Source organism: Dermacentor silvarum, chromosome 1 (genome assembly GCF_013339745.2).
Source record: "Dermacentor silvarum isolate Dsil-2018 chromosome 1, BIME_Dsil_1.4, whole genome shotgun sequence".
NCBI classification, from domain to species: domain Eukaryota; kingdom Metazoa; phylum Arthropoda; class Arachnida; order Ixodida; family Ixodidae; genus Dermacentor; species Dermacentor silvarum.
The window spans coordinates 118,178,203-118,203,632 of NC_051154.1; the positions used below are offsets into that span (position 1 = coordinate 118,178,203).

The 25,430-nt window shown below is 46.4% G+C and overlaps 3 protein-coding genes across 7 annotated transcripts in view; 2 read left to right on the forward strand and 1 right to left on the reverse strand.

Moving 5' to 3' along the window:
* Positions 1–13,321, reverse strand: part of LOC119435767 (nucleolar protein dao-5-like) — an 84,643-nt gene extending 71,322 nt beyond the window's left edge. For 2 of the 3 annotated variants that reach the window (XM_037702501.2, XM_037702494.2), the window contains exon 1: positions 13,128–13,318. The gene's annotated coding sequence lies outside the window, so the exon portion shown is untranslated. Of the gene's footprint in view, positions 1–13,127 lie in introns of all 3 variants that reach the window. The other variant, XM_037702505.2, reaches the window with a different exon arrangement.
* LOC119435899 (nicotinamidase-like) overlaps positions 1–25,430 on the forward strand; it is a 324,581-nt gene that overhangs the window by 96,490 nt on the left and 202,661 nt on the right. The gene's annotated exons all lie outside the window — the stretch shown is intronic.
* LOC119435790 (vesicle-associated membrane protein-associated protein B/C) overlaps positions 11,957–25,430 on the forward strand; it is a 46,738-nt gene continuing 33,264 nt past the window's right edge. Inside the window, exons 1-2 of one of the 3 annotated variants that reach the window (XM_037702518.2) lie at positions 11,957–12,041; positions 25,155–25,307. In XM_037702518.2, the coding sequence (XP_037558446.1) occupies positions 11,990–12,041; positions 25,155–25,307 (205 nt within the window). In that variant the 5' untranslated portion in view covers positions 11,957–11,989. Of the gene's footprint in view, positions 12,042–13,497; positions 13,741–25,154; positions 25,308–25,430 lie in introns of those variants that run through there. The other 2 variants (XM_037702513.2, XM_037702523.2) reach the window with 2 other exon arrangements.

A 25,430-nucleotide genomic window follows, 5' to 3' on the forward strand; every position in this document is an offset into this window, starting at 1 on the left:
CTGATGCTTGGGACGCCTGCTCAGACCCGTACACGCAGTCCCGAGAATCAACCTCTCGACATTACTCCAGTGCACCGATTCAGCCGCCGCCTGTTAGGCCTGAGCCCAGAATTCACCAGCGTTCCAGCTCCGACCAGCAGGGACACTCCTACATCGGCGAATCTTCCTCCTTCACAGATGACGACAAGCCCTTCCCAGGTGACTCTTCAGCATCCTCTCGTTCCGGATATCTTTCGTGGCGATGCGTTTGAAGACGTTGAGGACTGGCTTGATCAGTATGAGAGGGTTGCCAAAGTCAACGAATGAAGCGAAGAACAAAAACTTAGGCGCGCCTATTTCGCACTAGAAGACAGTGCGCGCACGTGGTTCCAGAACCGGGAAGCGTGCTTCCAAACGTGGAATGACTTTTGACGCCAACTCCTGGATACGTTCTCCAGTTCCGACCGGCGGGATTACGCGCAACAGCTAATCGAAGCGCGCTTCCAGAAACCCAACGAAAGCGTCGCTATGTATGCTGAGGATACGTCCCGTCTATTCCGCCGAGCTGACCCCGATATGCCCGAGACTAAGAAAGTGCGCCATCTCACGCGTGGAATTAAGGAACAGTTGTTTGCAAGCCTGGTACGAAACCCACCAACCACGGTAGACGAATTCATCAAGGAGGCCACAATAATCGAGCAAGTACTTCAACAACGATGCCGCCACATTGACCGCCTGTCCAATACCACACCGATGAGCGCCGCCGCTCAGAATGCCACCACTAGCGAAAGCTCTCTGCGAGAGCAGATTCGCAGCATACTGCGTGAGGAACTACAAACCCTGGTTGCTCCTTCTACCGAGCCAGCAGTTGCTTCTGTTGCCGAAGTCGTCCGCCAGGAGCTGCGGCAAGCCTTTTCATCGCCCGCGCCGTGCCCCGAATCACGCCCGTTGAGCTATGCCGATGCCGTTCGTCGTCCTCCCCCTCCACCGCCGACCACGCCGTTCTATCCGCGACCTGTTACCACTCCATCGTGGCAGCGGGAGCCTGGGAGACGACCACCAGCTCGCCGAACTGACTTGTGGCGCACTGCCAACCGTCGGCCACTCTGCTTCTACAGGAGTTCAACATGTCCGTCGTGTACAGGTCAGGGAAAAAGCATACAGACGCCGACTGCCTCTCTCGATCACCTATACAGCCTTCTGTCACCGAGGATCCGGACACAGACGGTGCATTCTTGGGAGTCCCGTCGATACATTTACCATTACCCAGCAGCAGCGCGACAACCCAGAACTGCTTCCGCTTATTGATTTCTTGGAAGGCCGGGGCAAAGACGTGCCTCGCCTGTTTGGACGCAGTCTGGCGTCATTTTGTTTGAAGGACAATGTTCTCTATAAGAAGAACTTTTCTCCGACGGGCAGCACCTACTTACTGGTCGTGCCTGCTTCGCTTCGCAATGAAGTTCTCACAGCGTGTCATGATGAGGCCACCTCAGGTCATCTGGGCTCCACACGAACATTGTCCCGACTGCGGCGGAAGTATTATTGGCCGAAGCTCCCAGCCGATGTTAAACATCATGTGCGCACTTGTCCTGACTGCCAAAGACGCAAAGCACCACCCGACAAGCCAGCTGGTCTCCTACATCCTGTACAGGTACCGGGAACGCCCTTTGCCAAAATTGGCATGGATTTTCTTGGGACCATTTCCAACTTCAACTACAGGGAACAGGTGGATTATTGTCGCCACTGACTACCGTTATGCGGAGACAAAAGCTACCCAGCGCGGAACAGCAGCTGAAGCAGCTCGATTTTTCGTCGAAACCGTCGTGCTTAGGCACGATGCCCCAGCGGTTGTAATTACTGACAGAGGCCCCGCGTTCATGGCCGAACTTTTAGAAGCCGTTCTGAAACGTAGCGGCACAGCCCACCGGAAAACGACAGCCTATCATACCCAGACGAATGGACTAACGGAGCGTTTGAACAAGACACTTGCAGACATGCTTTGCATGTATGTCGACGTGGACCATAAGAACTGGGACGAGATTTTGCCTTTGTAACCTTCGCATATAACACCGCTCAACAGGAAACGACTCGCATGACACCATTCAGCTTGGTACACGCTCACGCAGCCACGACAACTTTGGATGCAATGCTGCCCCATGAGTGCGACGATATCCATGCAGATGCTGAAGAATTTGGTCAACGTGCCGAAGAAGCCAGACAGCTTGCACGTGTACGCATCCACCACCAGCAAGACCAGGACGCAATGCGGTACAATCGTCAGCACAAATTTGTCGCCTACACACCCGGCGAGAGAGTGTGGGTTTGGATACCCATTCGGCGTAGGGGACTTTCTGAAAAACTACTAAGGCGATATTTTGGCCCATACATAGTTATCCGACGACTGAACGACGTTAATTACGAGGTCATGCCCGACGGTGAAGCTTGTTCGCGGCGCCGCCAGCAACCCCCCGAAGTGGTGCATGTGGTGCGCATGAAGCCGTATTTTTCCAATGTGACTCGCATTTTAGTGTCTCCTACATGCATACAGTCAAGTTGCGCATCGGGACGACGCTTCCCTTGGGAGGGAGGCAAATTGCCACAAATGTGACAATATTGTGTATCCATGTTTATAGTGGTTTGTGCTGTGTGTTTAAGAGAAAAATTAAGTTAGCCCACAGGGCCTTTTACGGGCCCCGTGATGCGGGGTTTTTTTTGGCGCGCTCCTGAGAGCTGTGCCGATCCTTCGGCGTCTGACACGCCGATGCACTTGGCAATGTATCCATTGCCTCCGCCGAGGTGCTGGATGCCTGCCCGCGGTGTACGCTCGCGGGTGATTCGGGCTTCTCTGCGCGAGTAGAGGCCCTAAAGTCCTAGGGCCTGCGGGCTCTGCTTCCTGGGTGACAGAACAGCACTAGCTGATAAAGCAGTGGGGGCGGGTGGCGCTACCACCGGTCCACGTTGCGTGGTCCGAACGGCCGCCGAGAACCGTTGTGGCACTGCCCCCTGCCGTGCCACTTCTGAGAAAGAAGGCCCCACAAATGAGAGGCATTTTCGTGCTTCTTTGAAGGAAATGTTTTGTTTTACTTTGAGCGTTACAATTTATTTTTCCTTTTTCCATGAGGGACAAGAGCGTGAATATGCCGGGTGTTAACCCTCACAGTTTGCACAGTGGGGTGGGTCGTTGCAATTGTCCGCGGGGTGGTCATGCGACGCGCACTTTGCACAGGTAGTACGGCCGCAGCAGCTCTGAGAGCCGTGACCGAATCTTTGGCACTTAAAACAGCGTCGGGGATTTGGTATATAAGGTCTGACATTGAGTCTGATGTAGCCTGTTGGTACAAAAAGTGAAAATCAGGTGTTTTGTCGGAATTTCCTTATCATCTCATCAGATCTTAATCCACTGCACATTTGTTACATGTTGTTTCTTCCAGCCCTCTAGGAGCTCTGTCTCTGTCAATTCTAGCAGGTCCTGTTCTGAAACTACACCTCGTGCGCTGTTGAGGCAATGATGAGGGGTTACTGAAATTTGAGTGTCACCAAATGAAATGAGATTTGTCAGTTTGTCATGTTAGACTTTGTCACGAACTTCAAGCAGAAGGTTGCCACTGGCCATTTTCGAAATTTTGTATCCTGGGCTCAGAATGTCGGTGGGGCACTTCAAGACAACAAAAGGAGATATGGTTTTTAGAGTCTTTTGGAGGGTTTCTGCATGGATCACGTGGAAACGTGGGAAGATGTCTTTACTCTTGGCGGAAAGGTTTAAAGGTTCATCGGTGCACCCTCTTTTAAAAAGAGGGCAATCAGGCAGCTTTGGGAATGAGCTTAAAGCCATAAATGTATTTAATTTTCGGCAGCTGTGCCAGCCACCCACCACAGAGCCCAACAAGGGGACGCGGCAAGATTCTGTATACACAAAGCCTGCCAGCGCCAGCAGTACACAGCTACTATAACCTAATGTATATACCCAAGACTGACTATGTTACACACGGTTTGCCCTTGCCGCCTAGAAATTCGGAAGTAAGAAGAAGTGAAAAGAAGACAGGAAAGATGAAAAGGCGAGAGATAAAGACGAAGGTTGGAGAGGAGGACAGGAAAAGGCGACTGCCAATTTCCTCCAGGTGGGTCAGTCTGGAGGCGCCGTCTATGTGAAGCAAAGGCCAAAGAGGTGTGTTGCCTCCGCCAGGGGACCTTAAAGCTCCGAACACCCGGCATTGGCTCAACCCCCAGGATCCCCCTTTCCCCAGACACGGCTAAGCCGTGCACGGCTACACGCGGGAGGGTCCAAACCTCGTGTGCTCGGGTACGTGGTGTCGCAAGACACCAAACGCCTGCTTACACAGACGCCACTGCGGGGCGTGCTTTTCGCGCTTGGTCAATGGTCAGAGCGACGGTCCGCTCACGTTATCAACGGGATCAGCCGGCCGTGAGCGGTGGATGATAAGACTAGTATAGAATAAAGCATAACGCATCGCTACAAAATACCAGCCCAAGTGCGTGTCGTTTAGAGTCTTGTTGAGAAACCGCTACCAATTTTTTAGTCCCTAGCAAATAATTATTTAATTCAAAGTAATTAACTAACCTTTTAATTGTTCTTCTAATTGTCAAGATTACAATTAGATGGTTGTGCATTTACTTTTTCGGACAAAAAGAGAAACCCCGTGAAATATATAAAATATCGTCACTGCACACCCGCATGCACGGAATAGCAGTGCCACCAAACAGCTTCAAGAACACAAACTGTTTATCTCAGGCTCAACGTTCAGGTCAGTACATTTGCTTGATGTTGATACACGATAATAGCTGTGAGCTGTTTGCACATAGTGGAAAGAGCTTGAATGCTGTTATCGTCGCAGCTCACCCCAAGTAACAAACAGCTTGCTTTCCCACTGTGACTGTTTAGTGGCGCTGCTATTCTGTGTGCATGGGTGCACAGTCACATAGTATTTTTTGTATCTTAAGGGCCTTTTCTATTCGCTAGAAAAAATAGATGTACGATGAGCACCTTTGCTGGAAACACCTCACTTTGGCATGACTGACATGTTGACATGACAACCACGTAATTGACATTTTGACAATTAGAACTGAAAAGTTTTAATTGAAAAGCGTCACCAAACTATGGCAACGAGCGACCACGTAGACCGGTAAAGTCTCAGCCTTCGAGATGGATTAAGAAAATGCTACACTAAGAGATCGGTGTCGGTTTGTTTTCTCTTAAGGCCGAGACTTTACCGGTCTATATGGTTGCTCGTCGCCACAAACTAATCACTTTTATTAACACGATGAATGTCAGTAACAAAAAAATTACTGGTAGTTTCTTAACAAGACTCTAAACATGCACTTGGTTTTATTCTCGTAGAATAATCATTTCTTAAAATTGCTGCTGACTCAGACACCCTGTATATGGTCTGGTTGGTGCAAGTGAGCAACTGGTTCTGGCAGCACCCTTTCATACTGGTGCCTATTAGCATACACGTACCCACAACATCAAATGTATTCATATTTGGAAATACATAACTTGTGGATTATCAAAAAACTCGCTATTTTCAGCCGCATTGTTCAGCCCTGGAAAACTAAGCAGTTTGAATTCACAGAAAGCTTTATTAAATGTTGCTGAAAAGGTGACACGGGTACTCTAACCAAACATTCAAGATCACAACTAATCGAATTTCAAATCAGAAGTCGACTGTAAGCTAGCATAGTTAAGTCAATTTGGATGAAGCCTGAAGGCTGCTGTAATGATTTAACAGTAAATACCGTGAATGCATGACTTTAAAGGCTTCCCTTTGTATAAGCTTTAAAAAAGGCCTTATATACTAAACCACGAGTCGTAGACAAGAACCACGGTCTCAAATGTGGCCCTTAAATTTTTTTTTTTTTTTTACTCCAGCAGACATGACATAAAGGGGGCATGCATTATTATTTTCTTAAAGTTTGCCCTGAGTAAAGCTGTTCTGCGATACATACAAATTTTATTAACAATGATTTACCTTTAGACACAGCACACAAGCAGCAGAAATCTTCAAACAGCAGAGACTGACAAGCAACACCAGTTATTAGATCGCAGTCACATTTTCATTGAGTTAACTCTTGCCGATCTAGCCTACTTCAAGAACTAGTCTGAATAAACTTGTTTGAAGCAAGTACCCCTCTGGCATACTGCATCTTGTGCTGCCACAAGAGGGTGGCGCAGGTATTATCATTATTTTTTTTCTATGCATTTACTTTTTTGCAATCTTGCCCAGCCCAATTTTATTACTTTTGCCTGAAATGATTTCATTTTTTGTAAAACTTGACACAATTTTTGTAAAATTGTCGAACGAGCTCAAGTTAATTAATTTACAGAAAGCTTGGGAGTGTTAGCAGGCGTACAATGTGTATAGAGATGGTTTTGTCTGATGCAAAGCCTGTCCCAGAAATCCTAACCTTCCTTTCACTAACACCACCCATCAATTTAACACGCAAGAAAGAATACATTCAATGCCGAGAGCAGAGTCATGTATTTCTGCTCTGTTGATTTCAGCGGAAGTTCCTTGCCATGTAGTAACTACTCCTCTCTGCCACTCACACCTTCTTATGTTCTCTTGGTATCATAAGCTAAATACAATAGGCTTTTTTAAAATCTCATTTAGTTTACCAACCATTGTCATTACATGTTTTAAACAATATTGTAAAGCTGTCACCAAATGCTTCTGAAGTGCAGAAGAGTGGGAAGGGAGAAAAAGAGCGCTCTTAACCCTTTGACTGTCACTTCTGAGATCACCTGAGATGCGATCGCGCAAACAGCTCGCTTTTCCATTCCTTCGCTTGCCCTCTCTGGATTGATCAAAATTGTTTGATCAGAGACAGGGGCGGGGCGGTACCGCAGATTTCCCACTTTGTGACGTAGCAGTCAAACCAAACGTGCGGAAAGCGAGCTGTTTGCGCGATCGCACCCCTGGGCACCCTACTTAAGCACACTTCTTGCCTCTTTAGAAGCAATTTGGGCAAAAATTAACATTGCGTACCTGCTATCATCTATGGAGGTTATCTACACACACAAAAAACTCGTAAGCTTCTGATTGACTGTGGAACAAATGTCTCAGTGCTCGTTTGCTTTCTCACAGCAGGGTAGCTGTGACGAACCAGTATGGCTGGTTTGGCTGCACTTTGATAGGCGAAGAGATTTAGGAATACTTCTCAATCGGAAGAAACCGATGACAGAGAACTATTTCTATGTTGAAATGTTGAATTTCTATGTTGAAATTGCATGAAATGTCTCCTGAGCCAACAAGAGAAAAAGAAAAACACTGCCGGGACTGAGTATCGGAAGGGCACTGGCGGCCATGACCAGTATGGCATGTCCGCCTGTCCGGATTGTGAAAGAAGAATGAATTCATTAACGGTTCACAAATACTGAAATGAGAGAAAACGGCAACGAAAAAACTAGCTTCTATGTATCATGAAATGTCCACTGAACCAACAGGCAAAATAAATCCGGCAGGGGCTGCGTAGAAGTCGTAAAAAATTTTTTTTTAAAACTTCGCAGTCAAAGAGTTACGGAAGTAGCAGACATCACATGGATCACAAATGTATTTAATGTAGTTCAACTACCACACAGTCAGAGGAGGAACAGAACTGTGTCCGTGTGCTAGCAGCACGACACTGAACGCTTTCTCGATGATGTGCCGACAAGCCCAAATCACAAACCTTGAGTGATGTGAATCCTTCACAGAGGCATAGGTTAGCATAGTCACTTACATTCATTTCACCAATGCGAGTGTAGCTATGAATGGGTGATGAACAGCGTGAGTGAACATGAGCATGAACGTGAGTGAGTATCGGTGATTGAGTGGATGCAAGTATAAACAGGACTGAGTGACCATGAGTGAGTGGACACAAGTATGAGCAAGTGCTGGTTGAGTGCAAGTTGACATGAATATGAATGCAAGTACCAGTAAGTGTGACTAGACGCGAGTATGAACGCAAGTGACAAGTAAGCGCGTGAGAATGTGTGAATGTGAGTGCCCGTGAATGTAAGCTGATGCGTGTGCATGAGCATGGGTTTCAGTGAAAGTGAGTGCCGCTGAGCGAGTCCACAAGAGTGCGAATCAGTGGCAGTGTATGACTGAGCGTAAATCTAATGAGAGTGCGCACCTCTGCTCACTGGCCGCAAGCTCATGAGTTGACTGAAACTTGCCACTGAACAAACATATAGAGCGGTAAATGAACAAATGATGGCTCGGTCTACCCTGTGCAGTTTTAGACCTGTTTTTGCTTAAGAAAACTACTGCTTTTAGCTTGTTAAAGCGACACTAAAGAGGAATATTAAGTTAGGTTGTATTATTTATTCATGCTTCTACTATAGCCAAAACTGCCACTCTTACTTTGAGAGGTACTTTGGTGATCCTTGTTAAAAACAAAAATCTCCCGTACTATCTCACTGTGACATCATACATTTTGACAGCCTCCACTCTGGTCTGGTTAATTGTTTATTGGAAAGAAGGAGTACAGAACAGTCTGAAAGAACCAACTCGATCTATAAAATCAAGGACATCAAAACTGCCCACATACAAGATACTCAAAAATATGTGATATCACACTGATGTATTCAATGTAGTTTAACTACCACACAGTCAGAGGAGGAACAGGACTGTGTCCGTGTGCTAGCAGCACGACACTTAACGCTTTCTTGATGATGTACAAGTGATGCACCTCAGCCGTGATGCTTGCAGTTCTTAACTTGTTGATGCTAGCCGAGTTCCACAACCAAAGTGTTATTCAAGAGGCTTGCTGCTGGTGTTTGATCTTACGATTCTGCCATTCATAAAACAAGTGACCTAAGCACTAGCTTCAAAAAAAAAAAAAGAAAGCAAATTGTGACAACTAGAAAATACATAAAACATGCATGCCAGCAGACTTGCAGAGCAGCATAAAGTGCACTCGGGGAGGGAAAAAAGGGAAGCCATGGAAACAGCAGTGAGTGTTCTTATAAAGATACCACTGCTGCTACAAATGAATGCAGTCACCTCTTCAGTGCATGGTATCTGCAGCAGTAAACAACTTTTTTCAGGTCGCAGTTGGACACATGATTGGTGCCTCCAAGCAGGGCAACACTGCGGGGCATAGGTTGGCATAGTTACTCATGAGTACGCTCATTCATACTCCCACTCATTTCACAGTCATGAGTGCGAGAGCATGAGTCAGCGATGAAGGGTGTGGGTGGATGAGAGTATGAACGAAAGTGAGTACATGAGTGTGTGAGTAGATGTGTGTACGAAAGTAAGCGAGTGTGAGTGGAACCGAGTATGAACACCAGTAAGTGCATTTCAACAAAAAATATTGGTGAGCAAGTGTTTACTTATTCTACCGATCTATGCACACAGGTGGGCCTCCTGAATTTACAGGCACTTAGCGATTATTTTGCCTACATGGTCATGTAGCAACGCTAAAAGTTTCAACGAAATTATGGGCCACATTAAAAGCCTGGTTTTAGATACAGCTATAAAATAGCCTCCATGCTAATTTTTACAATTGAAATATCACTGTATGCATCACCAAAATATCGTAAAGATGAATGAATGTATGACACCTTTATTGGAAAGGTCTATGTGAGGGGGCTAGAGGAATTGAGGTATGGAAATAGACATTTTTGGCTCCGAAATTTAAAAACACCGCCGTTACCGCTCACCAGATATGTCCAAAACCAAGAAGACTGAGAATCAGTGCAGCACCTCAATACAACCTCAGAGATTAAGCGGTGCCTGTGGCACATCAAAAATCTGAGGTCATGGTATAGGATTTGCATCATATCCGCAATACAAGTGATGCACACATTGTGTACTTTGGTACTATTTAAAGGCTGTTAAGAAAATTTGACAATAGCCAACCCTGCAACTTTGCCAAAATTGTTTTGCTAGTATATACGACTCGTTAATAACTAATTTAGCCAAAGTAAAATTTTGCTGCAGTTGGTCTTTGGTCTTTAACTACGAGAATGTGCAAAGATCAACGAGAATGTGCAAAGATCAACCCCATATGAAACAAAATTATTGAAAAAAAAAAAAGTAGATAATTGACAAAATAAGCTCTGTAAGCACCTGGAAAAAAAAAAAGACAATGACAACAGCAGTACACAAAATGAATGGTAAGAACTGGTAGCATGATATGCATCTGAAAGAAACACTAGTACGCTCAATTCCCTTGACATATGTGGAGCATATTTCCCTCTTCTGTTAACTGACCTACCCTACAATTTTTTTTTTTTTTTGAAAATTATGTAATTCTGAGATAAAAATGCCCCAAGCACTTCAGAAATGCAAGGCCAGCACCAACTGGCATACACCTATGGCAACAATTCACCAGAGTAACCAACTGATGAGTAGAGACCAGATTTTAGGCAATGCCTTTTTTGTTCCTTGCACTCCTATCACCCCAATTTGATATATGAGCATGAATTAGAGGTTAAGGAGGAAGGCGCCTTTATAGTGTTTTTAAAATGCCTATAAATGCCTATTTTGATGTTTGTGCCTAAATGCCTATAAACGCCTATAAATGCCTATTTTAAATATCGGCGCCTATATGAACACGATTTAGCCTCAAGTTTCGCTTTTGATGCAGTTAGAGATGTTATTCATGTTGCCGGGCAACATTGTTCGGAACTCTATGGGGTTCAACCTAGTCCTCTAGTTCAACCAATTCCCGGAAAACAACCGCTAGCAGCAGTGCAATGGGACGCGCCAGCCAGTATACGCCGCCGCGCTGACATGGCGCGAGCGGTTGGTGAATGCTAAACCGCGGAGGGCCGTCAGGGGAAAGGAGAATGAAGATCAAACGAAGAAAGAAAAATGTGATGTGCACGCGGCTTTTGTTTTGATTGTAAATTACTTTGTAAGGTGTTCACCACCATCGAGCGTTCCTTCTCAGCATACAAGATGCCAAGTGACAAGAGGCACATTTTTGAATCCAAAAATCTGGAGATGGTGGTAGTTTGCTAATGTTTCCACAATCTTCACTGATTCTTAAGACTACGTTCCGCGTGCTCTTCAAACATGTGCACTTCAAACGGGCACAGGTGTATTTGGCAGTGTTGGGACGTGTTGCCTGTACAATTTGGATGTCATTGTATGAGAAAATTGCCAGAGTTGTACCTAAGAGTCCTAATGTAAGAACATGTTAATTTCTTAATAAATTGTAGTCTCTCTTGCATTTATTATTTGTCTGTTTTTGGTGTATCTTAATTTAATTGCGTAAGGCAGACATAAAGTAGCGCTTTTTTTAACCAGTAGTCCCAGCTCTCAAGTATTCTTTTCATGCCTGTTTCACTATACGAGGTGCTCGAGTACAGTGGCCATTGAACATGAATATGAGCAGTGTGCTTGTTGAATTAAGCCAATTGATCGTCATTAGTCCAGCAGTTTTATGGCACAACTACATGGCAATGTTCAACTGTTGGCGCATTTGTTGGCGCATTTCTTGTTTTCCTGTCGTCGATACAGGTCGCGCATGTCGTTTGAAATTATATGCATTTATGTAAAAATCTATTGTGCCTATATTTACGACGCTGGAGGCCTAAAACGTTGTTTTGTCTGCCTATTTTTGGCGCCTAAAATGCGCTTTTTTAATGCCTAAAGATCCGGCCTCCCCCACTACTGATGAGCATCACATTTCAAGACATAAAGAAAAAAAAGCTTAGCACTTTTATAGCATTTCCCAATAGAGGAACATACTGATTCTAGCTCTTCGAGCTATTCTGTTGGTGTGCTGTTGTGCAACTTGCCAAGAGCATCAATGTACGACCTCAGAGGTTGTCAGCAGTGTGCAGGGCAAAATGTTCTCGAATGCAACCCACAAGTGAAGCCAGACAACTCATTACGCCAAGAAAGTGTAGCATGTAGCATCGAATAAGTGTGCACACCTCCGGAGGGATGGGTTATCCTACAGGATGTGAATTTCACAGGCAGCTGCATGAGCCCCTCGTCCCGACTTGCATCATTGAGGAGTGGTAACCCTAATCAAACTGTGACGGGAGATCATGATCAAGCAAGTCCTACAGCTGGAGCCTGACTCCGAGCTCCACTTCAAAGGTACCACTCGGCTGAAGTACAGTTTTCGAACAAGTTTGGCGACATGCGGGGGCCATATTGACGGCCAGCGTTTGCTCTTACAATGAACAAATGCAGAGAGATTTTCTGGGTGTGCTTTAGGTGTTCGTTAAACAGTAAATGCAAATGATGTAATTGTTTTTCACAATTACCAAGCAGGAGGCATGATGCAAATGGTGTTCTTGACCATTCAGGTTTATGAAACACATACATAAGGACAGCAATGTAATGAACAGTCATCACGCATTTTCCGAGATCCCGTGGTCCGTAAACTTTTTTGGTCGATAGTACCTACATGTGGTGTTACATTTCTCGCGATCGATTATTTTGTGCAGAACTTCAGCGTTTACGTGCTGCTAAAGAATCTAAGCATAAATAATAATAATAATAATAATAATAATAATAATAATAATAATAATAATAATAATAATAATAATAAACGTATGTCCAAATGTCAGATATATGTCGCTTTTCCGGATTCGAACGTTCGTATGCTGGATTAACGAAGGCATTAGTTGTTCACCAGGTTCACAAAGCATGAACAGTTGTTACAATAGGATTTTTTTTTTTTTTTTTTTTAGCGCTACTCGATACGATAATGGTCAATGCAATGTAATGGTTTAAGGGCTTTTGTAGAAAGCTCGTCTACATTTGAGTTGTGCCCTAAACCTCGCGATAGCTCACTGTACTATGCATAAAATATAGTGGTGAAAAAAAAAGTTTTTCGAATATATACTTTAACGCTGTTTTGGGCAGTATCGCACATGCTTACATTAAGAGGCGTCCAAAAATCGTAACAAGACGAGGGCGGGTGGTATATATCAGTTTACCGGAAATCGCATTTCTATTAAACTTTTTTTTTTTTTTTTTGCCATGAATTGGCAGGCCGATGAGTGTCACTAAAACAGGTCATTTTTGCACAGTGTGCGTGCAGTGCAATGCTACACGAGGCGAACCGAGCGCGGTGACATCGGCACAATCTGGACCAAGATATAAGCCCGCCCGCCCTAGAGACGCCAGCGTAGCATGCAAGTTCCAACGATTGGTTTACTTGTGATGCGAGCTTACCTTAAGCTTGCAGCCGTTTATCAGGATTCTCACTTGTTACAGAACTTATATAACGCGTTTACTGTATATTTTACCTAAACTTTTCGTTATTTGCGAAAAAACAAGACTTCCGCGCGGCTAACGCGTATTATAACTCGGAAAAACGCAACGAAGATGGCGCAAAAGGCAAAAGCACGCATCGCTGGCGTAACTGGCGTCATATCTTTTACAATTAAACAGCATTAAAAATGAAAACTGTATTACGTTTATATCTTTGTTCTAAAAAATAGTCACTGATAATGTAACAATTCATTCACAGCTGCGTATATTGTAATGCAATTGTGCGCCGTCTACCACTGTCGCCACTAGCGCTACTAGCGCTACCAAACACCAGACGCTCAATCTTTTTCGTAACGTGTCCCGGATTGCGCTGAAATTTTCCTTCTCGACGCATGCGCCCATGTTCGTACATCGGACGCTGACGGTCGGATGATCTAGGCCTATTGGGCCGAAGAAACAAGGATAAATAGACATATCGATACGTATTTCGTTGTCTAGGTCCTTCGCGAAGCACGGGAGATCATGAGCAAGCAAGTCCTACAGCTGGAGCCTGACTCCGAGCTCCACTTCAAAGGTACCACTCGGCTGAAGTACGGTTTTCGAACAAGTTTGGCGACATGCGGGGGCCATATTGACGGCCAGCGTCTGCTTTGCGGTTCTGCTGTACGTCTTGAGCTTTGCAGGCGCGAAAATATGCCCGGCTGCATGTGAGGATGATTGGCCTGGGAATAGAATGGGTGCTGCGACTGTTCCTTTTGGTCGCAGAGAGCAATGTTCTTGGCGGCTCGCATGTCGCTTTTCCGCCAGAAACTGCTAAACCCATCTACTTGCATTCTTATTTCTTACAGCTTCGGTAGAGTTCTGCTTGTTGAGTATGTTTATTCGCAGTGGCAATTTTATTTATCAAAGTGCGAGACTGCAGTACACACAGGATTGCCTACATTTGTGGGAGGGGACCTTTAGTGGCCTGTCGGTCGGCGCTGCCCCTTCGTCCCGGTTTTTTTTTTTTTTTTTTTCTTTCTTTCTTTCCATCAGCTTGCTTAGCGCTGTGCTTGCTGTGTAAGGTTAGGAGTGTGAGCTCGCATCACTTATTCATCCACGAAAATAATCCTGATTTCCGTGAATGTATGATACTTCCTGTAATAAGGCAACGTTAACTTGTTTTGTGGAATATACGTAAATCGCGTATTTGTAGGCTTTATCCTACAACTGCACTTCCGTGCTCGATCTTTCAGTCTGCCGAACCAGTCATTGTGCCCTAAAGTTGCGGTGCCTAATTATAGCGTGTGTGTAATCCACCGCGAGCAATGTAGCTGTGTACACCAGACGCGCCGTTGACCGTTCGTTTCCGTGGCTCGAAGCCGCCGCCTCTTGGCGAGGCCGAGGAGTTCTCTGGCTTGGATAAGTGGTGCTCGCATTGTAGGGCGAAGACACTGCTGCGGGTTGCAGCGACATTGCTGTCCGATCGCATCTTCGGTGTTCAGGGTGTGGACGTCATGTGGGCATTGACAGCGTCCAAAGCCGGTTGCTAGTTGCGACTACACCCCCCCCCCCTCCCTCCCCCTTTTCTCCTCCACTTCTTTTCTCGGTGATTTTCCGGAAAACATTACAAGAACCAGCCTGAACTATGTATGTGTCCCTAGCCCTTGACATTGCCCTTCGCTGCTAACTGCCTAGCCAGGATGGAATAACCGGTGGCGCTCGTCTTCCTTATGAACCACTATAGTGCGACCTTGACACGTTCTGCCTGCCCACTTTGATGTGTGCGGTGCTTTCTGCTGCGCCGTCTGCCATGCATGAATCAGGCTGCAGTGCGAAGCTCAGTTGACACACAGATCGTAGATCTTGGATCATTAGGTGCACCTCAGGTGGCCAGGCCAGAAATTCAGAATCCACTACCACAGTATCTCATTTCTTGGTTGTAGATTTTGTATGTAATATATATAGACGTGCAAATGTTATTTTTCACTCATTTCTGACTGTTGTGCTGCATACACAGCTACTGATTGAGGAGCTTCTTGTCAGTTTTTTTCTTGCACTTTAGTTAATGACCTGCCGTGGTTGCCTAGTGGCTTTGACGTTGCACTGCCAAGCACAAGGTCGCGAGATCAAATCCCGGCCGCGGTGGCGGCATTGCGCAGCCGCATTTCGATGGGGGCGAAATGCAAAAACGCCCATGTACCGTGCATTGGGTGCATGTTAAAGAAACTCAAGTGGTCAAAATTAATCAAGCGGCCCCCACTACAGCATGCCTCAATCAGATCATGGTGTTGGCACGTAAAATCCAGAATTAAATTAAATTAAGTTTAACTTAATTCATATTCTACAATTGCAACAAATGGGCACAGCTTAGCTTTGTTCTGTGTGCAAACTACAGCTACCTACACTTTATTTCAGTGCAGCTGGTGTACATACTTCATGTTCATGATTGTGCTGCTAGGAGACCATGATCATATTGTTCATTTTGTACTGTACCCCTAAATTTCAATGCTTTGACCCAGTTGTCTGAATTTTATGGTATGATGCTTTCCACCAAAAGGTACCAGAGTCTCGTGCCCAGATATATGAATGAAATTTAAGGTGTTAAATGGAGCAGAAGCTTCAAAGCTCAAGTCCATGACTGAATGATACTTGAAAAACTGCTCCTATATTTCAAGAGTACTGTGGTAAATGTTCTACATCACTTACACCATTGAAGAAATGCTGTAATGAATTGTCTGGCCAGAAGCTTGGAACATTTTCTTCAGTGGTGCAAGAACTCATCATTGCGTAAAGTCATTGCTATGTGCATCCCCGTCTTTTTCTCAAAACTCTCCCAAACTACTACACTTGTGGGGCATATGATCACTTCCTAGGAGTCTGTCCGGCAGGCACAAGCAGAGCTTGCTTTGGTCACATGATATAATGCATTGTGTGGCTTATGAGGAGGAGGAGGAAATAAACTTTATTGAAGACAAGGGGGAGGTGGGAGCCAAGATCAGGCAGAGGGGGCTAGGGTGGCGTCCAGCTGGCCGCGACCTTTGCCACCCAGTCCACCAGCCCGACTTGGGTTTGAGGGTTAGTAGATTTTAGTATGGAGTCCCACGCCTCCTGTGAGGGAGCTTGCTGCGGGAGATTTCTTATGAGCACTGGATACTTCACGCAGTGGCGTCATCCAGTAACACATAACTTGGTTCGCCCTTGCCCTCTTAGCAGTGTTCAAGCATTGTACAGTTTCACCTATTGTACTGCAGGCATAAATGACTTGCTCTACAATATCAAGGCGGATGTGTTTCATCATGTGCTGTGCTATCTTACAAACGTAATGACTCGGCCAATGCGTTACTACAGATAAGCAATAGCATATGTGCACAATGTGTATTCTTTTCTCTTGAACTCAGTAATAGCCAACTCTAGCCATGTAGTCGATTCTGCATTATGTGTACCCTAAGGAGAGTAATACCCGTGCCACATGGGCGAAGTGCGCTTTCAGCGAGTGCACTTCGTGGCTAGTGTCATTCGCAGGCTGCCACACGGGAACGGTTAGTGACACTAACTGCAGAGAGCACTCACCAGCGAGTGCGTTCGGTGAACTCGCTTAGTGGCGGCGAAGTGTGTAGCCTCATTAGCAATGATTAAAATATAACTAAAGTATTATTGAAAGAAGAGTCGGGAGTAATTTTTAATGATATTGTTATAAATTGCTTACGTTACAAGATAATAAAATGTGCCACACCTCAAAAAAACAAAAACAGCAAAAAAGTACTCTCGCTCTCGGGCAGTTTACGACCATGCCGGGTAATGGCTGCGCAGTTGTTTGGCGGATCGAGTCGTTTTGACTGTTGCTGGTCAAGTTGCAGTCGTTTCTGGCGCTTCTAAAGGTGGATTGTAAATGTTGTTTCTAACACTAAACTGTTTTCGTGCACACATTTTTATATTAACAAATATATGCTTTCCCGTCTGACTCCCGATCGCAATGGCCATCAATTTGGAAGAACACTTTTCTTTCTCGTGTAGCAGCGCGCCGCCAAAGTGACACTCAACACGCTTAAGTGCACTCGCTCAAAGTGCACTTTACTTTGCCCGTGTGACACGGGTATTACAGCTTGTCATGCAACAAGTCATTGATTTGACATTTCTATCATGATACCACAATTATCATTGCACAGGTTGTGTAGTACGCGATTGCTTATGTTTTTTACCTTTCATAACATATAGCACTGTAAGCTGTACTAATGCCTGGGTAAATGTGTATTATACATTTCTATAGGTTTTCTTGAGGGTAGCGTAGTGGTCAGCAAGGAGATATGTTAATTAGCTTGCGCCTGTAGGTGGTGTACAGTAGTGCTATTACACTATATTTTGGATATTAGAGATGTAAATATCCCCAAACACATTCATAACTTTAGGTACCTAGTTTTTACATAATTGGCCTCTAAATACCATGCAAGCGATGGTACCGACACCCATGTCACATATAACCGTAAAGTTTCTTTATTGAATTTTATTGTAGACGAAAATGTAGGAAAACATTTCAATATTAGTGCTGCAGTCATAGTTCTGTTTCTTTAGGCATTATATAGCAGGAAATTGTCAAGTTTTTAAATTATCTATACAGAAATCTGTACTGGCTGAGGTAGGTGAAATGTTCTCTACCTTTTCTAAAAGTTAGCTGCAATAAGTAGTTGCAGCTATCTAGGCTAGAATGCTGTATTTGAAAGGGATGCATATCTGCAGGAGTGGCCCACAAGGGCGCTTTAGTGCTAGCACTTCTTGCCACTTTTAGTGTTTCTTGTAAATTCACAGCTGCTTAGGGTTTTGACATTAGGTGTTTAGCATTGCATGGATGAACAAATGGCAAGCAATGCTGATTTGTGTTTCTATGCAACCAGATGGAATGGCAAGCTCTGTTTGTTAAATGTTTGAGAAAAATTGCAATACTGCGTTGCTTTTGACTGATTGTAACTCTTTAAACGTCATTTTTCTTCACACAAGGGTGCTCTTCTATCTAGACTAGCAATTTTATAGGTTACTTAAGCTGCTTGCAGTTTGTGAAATACCAAAAGAGGCTGGTCAGCATCAGAAATTCCTTGAGCAGCTGCATCATCTGCTGGCATGGCATTTCAGGTTGGGTTGCCTCATCACTGGCAGTGCTGTTTGTGAGGGCACCAGTGGTGATTTGCAATGGCCATCTGGTGCCTATAATCGACTCAGTTACCTACCAGCTTGATATATCTTCACTGCACATTAGGACTTGTTTAACCTTCATACTTGGTTTCAGAGCATTAAGGTCTGTTGTGCGGCATGCCAAGATTGCAGTACATTTCTATTGCCCAGCAGAGGCCATTTGGGCAGGTTGGGAAATAATAGCATCTTGTTATACTTGCCGTTGTAAATGGCTCAGCCAGAACAGTAGAGACTTGTCCTTGGTGGTGCATCTTTGAATGAATAAGCAGCACACACACAGACAGGCTGGAAAGTGTGCTTGAAAAACAGGTAGCTTGAAATATAGGCATTACATGGTGGCAACATTAGAGATTATCATGTGTAGGCCCTTGTTTTATTCTTTTTTCTGCTCAACTCGGCTGGAATAATGCACAATAAATTCTACTCCAGTTCTTTATATATATTGTAGCGAAAAGAGACACTAGCGGGTCCAGCGCTTTTGCTCGCAACGGCGCTCGTGCTTGAAAGCTGTCTCGTTTGACTGTCGACGCTGCGCTGCTCCGATCTCTAATAAACCCTTTACAATTGGTGGAGCGTGCTGCGCGCGCCCTTAAAACCTGCAACCTGGAACTTCGATCCCACACCATACCTTCGACCATGCCTGAAGAAGCCTCCCACCAAGTGCCTCCCCCTGCACCGGCACCGTGCTCTGGTGTGCCTCGCCACAGGGACCCTGCTATCTTCACAGGCGTGGATGACACCGACGTTGAGGATTGGCTAACGTCCTATGAGCGGGTAAGTGCCCACAATAAATGGGACGAAGCATCTAAGCTCAGCAACGTGCTCTTCTACCTCGCGGGTGTGGCTAGCTTATGGTGCAGCAACCATGAAACGGATTTTCCGACGTGGTCAGACTTCAAGACTTCTTTTGTGGATGTTTTTGGTCGCCCTGCTGTTCGTAAGCTGGGCGCCAAACAGCGTTTGCGGGAACGAGCTCAGCAAGTCGGTGAATCCTTCACAAGTTACATAGAAGACATCCTGGACTTATGCAAGAAAGTCAACACGACCATGTCGGAGTCTGATAAGATAAGGAATGTTATGAAAGGTGTAGAAGACGATGCCTTCAAAATGCTGCTTGCGAAAAATCCTCGGACTGTGGCAGACATAATTACACCGTGCCGAAGTTACGAGAAGCTACGCAGGCAGCGGTCGTTGACCCGTCGCCCTCCATCACGTGACGAACACCTCGCTGGCTTGACGGCCATTTCTGAGCAGTCAGCGTTGATGGCAGAAATGAAGGCGTTCGTGCGCGAGGCATTTGCACGCCAGCTCTCCTTGATGTCCTTTGCACAACCGCAACCCGTACAAGAGACGTCAAGTTTTGAGCCCCCGCTTCGCCACGCCATTATCGCACGGACTCGACAAGATTTTGCCTGAGCACCACCAACATGTTCCTGCGGCCGCACCTCTCTGCTACGCTGAAGCCGTCGCCAGGCCCCAACAGAACCCTCCGGCTGCACCACTCAGCTACGCGGAAGTCGTCGCCAGGCCCCACCCCTTCCTTCAAGGTGGGCCTCTCACTTACGCCGACGTCTTGACTGTGCCCCGACCACAGCCCGCCAAGCCACCATATCACCAGCTGCCCCCCCGCACAACGAGTCTTCCTACATGGACGGGGTCCACCACAGCTAATCGGTGGCGCACATCTGACAACCGGCCTATCTGTTTTGTGTGCAGCCACGCAGGTCACGTCGCACGCTACTGTAATCACATATAGTCGCCTAGCGCTACAATATGCGCCAAGTGGTATGGTCGGTTCTTCCCGCCGCTATTACAACGGCCCTTCGGCATCGTCACCTACGTTCCGCCCAACGCCCAAACCCGCCGCTCACCTTCTCCGCGCCGACGCTCGCTATCACCGATGCGGCCTCGTCCCGCAGCTCGGGAAGAGGAAGACTAATCGGCGCCGTCCACAAGGCAAGAGCTGCGACGCCGTTGAAACACGAGTCCTCAGGGTAGCCCGACGATTGTGATAGACATGTTTGTTGGTGTTCACACATCTGCACTCGTGGACGCCGGAGCCGCCTTATCAGTTATAGACGCAAAACTTTTGTCGCTTGATTCGGAAAGTCACGATGCCCCTTACTGGACTGTCCCTCCGCACAGCCGGCGCACAGCCTATTCACCCGTTAGCGACGTGCACAGCTCGTGTTGTCATTGAGGACGTTGTATACGCCATCGAATTTATTTTAATTTCGTCATGCTCCCATGACGTTATCCTCGGCTGGGATTTTCTCTCCCGCCACAATACTGTCATTCATTGCGCATGGGCCGAACTAGAACTGTTGCCGCTCTCAGATTTGATGCTCGCCGACAGTGCTTCTCTTCCGAACAAACTACTCGTCAGACACGACACCACCGTTCCTCCCTACTCGTCAGTGGTTGTCTCTATGTACTGCAGCAGCCTCTCCCGACGCCGTCGCACTACTTTCTCCGTCTGGCCGCTTTTCCACTCGAAAAGGTCTACTGCTACCTTTTGCGGCGATGAACATCACACAGGGCTCTAGTGCTATATTTGTAACCCGTTCCCATACCCTGTGTTGCTACTCCAAGGAGAATGTCTGGGCAGTGTCGAAGCTATCGCAGACGTGCAAATTACGGACGTTCCCGAAGACCCATACTGTGTCCGTTGCAGTACGCTCGGCTTGATTTCTACGTCTGGCCCATTGCCTGTAGATGTGTTCGATTCTCTTATTGCCGATGACCTTACACTGGGCCAGCGATCACAGCTTCTGTGCATCTTACAAGAATTTCATGCTTCTTTCGACGTCGTGCAACGTTCCCTGGGCCGAATGTCAACTATTACGCACCACATCGATACTGGCTCCCAATCGCCATTGCGGCAACGCCCATATCGTGTATCGGCTACAGAATGTCTCATGATTAATGAACAAGTGGCCGATATGCTCCGCCGCGTCGTCCTTGTTATGAAGAAAGACGGTTCTGTGTGGACTATCGGCGCATCAACAAGATCACTCATAAGGACGTTTACCCGCTTCCGTGAATCAACGACGCTATTGACAGCCTACAAGGAGCAGAATTTTTTCAACCTGCGCTCAAGGTATTGGCAAGTACCTATGGCAGATGACGATCGACCGAAGACAGCCTTTGTCACGCCCGATGGCTTATACGAATTTAACGTCATGCCGTTTGGACTTCGTAATGCACCAGCAACGTTTGAGCGCATGATGGATACCGTTCTGCGTGGCTTGAAATGGCACATGTCCTTGTGCTACCTTGATGACGTCATTGTTTTTGCTACGGACTTCTCCCCGCACCTTCAACGTCTCCGGCGTGTTTTTGACGTGTTTGAGAAACGCCGGCCTACTACTAAATTTAAAGAAGTGCCGATTTGCAGCGCGGCAGCTGACGATACTGGGTTACGTCATTTCCAAGGATGGAATTCTCCCCGATCCAGCCAAGCTACGTGCCATCGCCGAATTCCCTAAACCAACGTCCATCAAAGAACTGCGAAGTTTCGTAGGTTTGTGTTCCTACTTCCGACGCTTCATTCGAAATTTCGCGGCCATCATATCACCTTTGACGAAGCTCCTTGGAAGCAACGGACCCCTTCATTCGTGGTCGTCAGAGTGCAAGGAAGCGTTCGCAAATCTTCGTCATTTGTTGACGACTCCCCCAATATTGCGCCACTACGACCCGACGGCCCCTACAGAGGTACACACAGATGACAGCGGTGTTGGCCTCGGGGCTGTCCTTGCGCAGCGCAAACCTGGCTTTCCTGAATATGTCGTGGCCTATGCCAGTCGCACCCTTACAAAAGCAGAGACCAATTACACTGTCACGGAAAAAGAATGTCTGGCGATCATTTGGGCTCTCCTTAAGTTCCGGCCTTATTTGTATGGCCGCCCACTTGATGTCGTCACGGACCACCATACACTATGATGGCTGTCATCGTTGAAAGATCCTTCAGGTCGTCTTGCCCGCTGGGCACTTTGCCTGCAGGACTACGATATCCGCGTGCTGTACCGCAACGGACGCCAACATTCTGACGCTGACTTGCTCTCACGCTCTCCCTTGCCTGACGACAATACCTGCTGCTCACTATCCCAGCTCGCTGTTTCTTCCATCGACCTTGAGACTATCGCTTCCGAGCAGCGCAAAAATCCGTGGATTGCCTCAATTATAGACTTGCTTGCTGACCCATCACCACAGTCAACCACTCGTACGTTGCGTCGTCAGGCTCGCCATTTCGCGGTTCGCGACAACCTGCTTCACCAACGCAGGTTTACCGCAGACGGCCGCCAGTGGTTGTTAGTAGTTCCTCACAGTCTGCGCTCCGAAATCTGCGCATCCTTTCACGCCGATCCACAGTGCGCACACTCGGGAGTTTTCAAAACCTACCAGCGCCTTCGACAGCGCTACTACTGGCGAGGAATGTACAAGTACGTTCAACTGTTCGTTCGCTCTTGCCCCGACTGCCAGCGCCGGAAATCTTCACCCCAGCTCTCGCCGGCTGGTCTGCAGCCTGGTCTGCAGCCTCTACCCTGCCCTACCCGGCCGTTCGGGCGTGTTGGAATTGATTTGTGTGGGCCACTTCCCTTGACGTCAGCTGGTAACCGCTGGGCCATTGTGGCAGTAGATCACCTCACACGATACGTCGAAACTGTCGGCTCTCCCAGCAGCTACAGCGCGCGACGTTGCCTCATTCCTGCTTCGCCGATTCATCCTGCGGCACGGTCCACCTCAGGAATTGCTCAGTGATCGCAGACGTGTCTTCCTGTCGGAAGTGGTTGAAGCCATTCGTAAAGAGTGCCACATTATTCATTACACAACTATGGCGTACAACCCCCAAACCAATGGCCTTACAGAACGCTTCAACCACACGCTCGGCAACATGCTTTCAATGTACGTCGCCTCCGACCACACGAACTGGGATGCCATTCTGCCCTTCGTCACCTACGCGTACAACACCGCTACTCAGAGCACCACTGGCTTTTCGCCCTTTTTCTTATTTTACGGTCGGCACCCGTCGCACACCATCGACACAATGCACCACCGGCACTTACCGGCCGGATGCATCGGAGGGCTCTCCTATTTCTGCCACAGCAAGGCATGCTGAAAAATGCCGTGACCTCGTACGTGCCTTTACTTCCAACAACCAAGAGCGGCAGAAGAGCACTCGCGGCGGCTCCACTTCCGCGGTCACCTTGTTTCCCGACGGTGCACTTGTGTGGCTCTCTGTCCCGTTCACCGCCCCTGGCCTCTCATTAAAACTATTCCCGAAGTAAGAAGGCCCTTACCGCGTCGTCGAACGCACATCTCCCGTGAATTTTGTCATCGAACCAGTTGAACAGTGTTCGGACCAGCGCCGTCGTGGACGAGACATTGTCCACGTCGACCGCCTCAAGCCATACTATGATCCTGTCATCCTGACAAGCTGTTAGGTCACTGGACGGCTCCCTTATCACTCCCGGGGTAATTGTAGCGAAGAACGACGCCAGTGGGTCCAGCGCTTTTGCTCGCAACGGCGCTCGTGCTTGAAAGCTGTGTCTCGTTTGATTGTCGACGCTGCGCTGCTCCGATCTCTAATAAACCCTTTACAAATATATATATATATATATATATATATATATATATACACACACACACACACACACACAGTGTTTCAGCGAACACGTTCAAAATTTATTTAAGGTTGCCTGTGGCAGATATCCCAATTCTAGTTAATGAGCTGGTCTAATCGAAGAGGCGGACACTATTACCACAAAAAATAGAAATGCATAATCGGCTAATCAACAAAAATTCACTAATTAAGCTTTTAACTAATTACCTGATGACCCATATTGCAATTAACAAATTGTAGCCGTGGAGTACGCAAGGCGGATCCACTTGGAATGAATTCTCAGGATGACACGAGTTTCGAGATATTAATTCCAGAACTTTGCGGAGAAATGCATTGGCGTTCCAGTTATTTTTGTGCTTGAATGCATAAAGCGACATTTTGTTAAGAACCTAACTAGAACGTCAATGCATTTCTCCGCAAAGTTCGGGAATTAATATCTCGAAACTGGTGTCATCCCTAGAATTCGTTCCAAGTGAATCCGCCTTGCGAACTCCACGGCTACAATTTGTAAATTGCAATATGGGCCATCAGGTAATTAGTTAAAAACTTAATTAGTGAATTGTTAATTATTTGATTATGCATTTCAATTTCTTGTGCAAGTAATGTCCGCCTCTTCGAGTAGACCAGCTGATTAACTAGAATTGGGCTATCTGGCACAGGCAACCTTGAAGAATTTTTAAGTGTTCACTGAAACACCCTGTATATTCCATCACTGGGGTTTTACCATTGCCACGCCTACTTCATCAACACATTATGCCAGTAAGAAGCTAAGGATAAGAAAAAAATTAATTGAAAAATAAAGACTTGTTGCATTACACTGGCTTTTATGTTTGTAATGAGGTTTGAGCTGCAATAAATGAGGCACTTTCTTTTAGGAAAAGAATTTGTGAGTGCCTGAAAGAGATGGAACTTCGACAGCCTAAAATAAAACTGGCTGAGCAATCTTTGACGAATGAAAGAACAGCGCACATACGAAGACCGGGACAGAGGCAGAGACGACACCAAAGCACTGACCCATAGCTCAGCTGTAGTTTCATTGGCGTCGTCTCTGCTTGACGAAATGATCCTGCACTTTCGTGCACCAAGAGCAGTGTCGGTAAAATGTAAAAAAATTGGTTTTCATTTTGCTGTTTAGCTCTGTAAAACATTGATTAATGTGTCCTTTTCTATTTTCCCCATGCTTGTTACGTGACGCACAGGCCCTTTCAATGACGTGGTTACTTCTCACCTAAAGTTGTCCAACCCAACAGACAAGCGAATCTGCTTTAAAGTAAAAACAACAGCACCGAAGCGCTATTGTGTACGGCCCAACAGTGGAATCCTTGAACCCAAGCAAGCAGTCCAAGTTGCTGGTAGGTGCCCTGTACTTATTTTCTAGCATGTGTACTAATGACTTTGTCTTAAAAGCCTTTATATGTAACAGTATGTCATGTTTAATTCCTCTGTGTCCACAAAATTCGTTTTGTTTCAATATG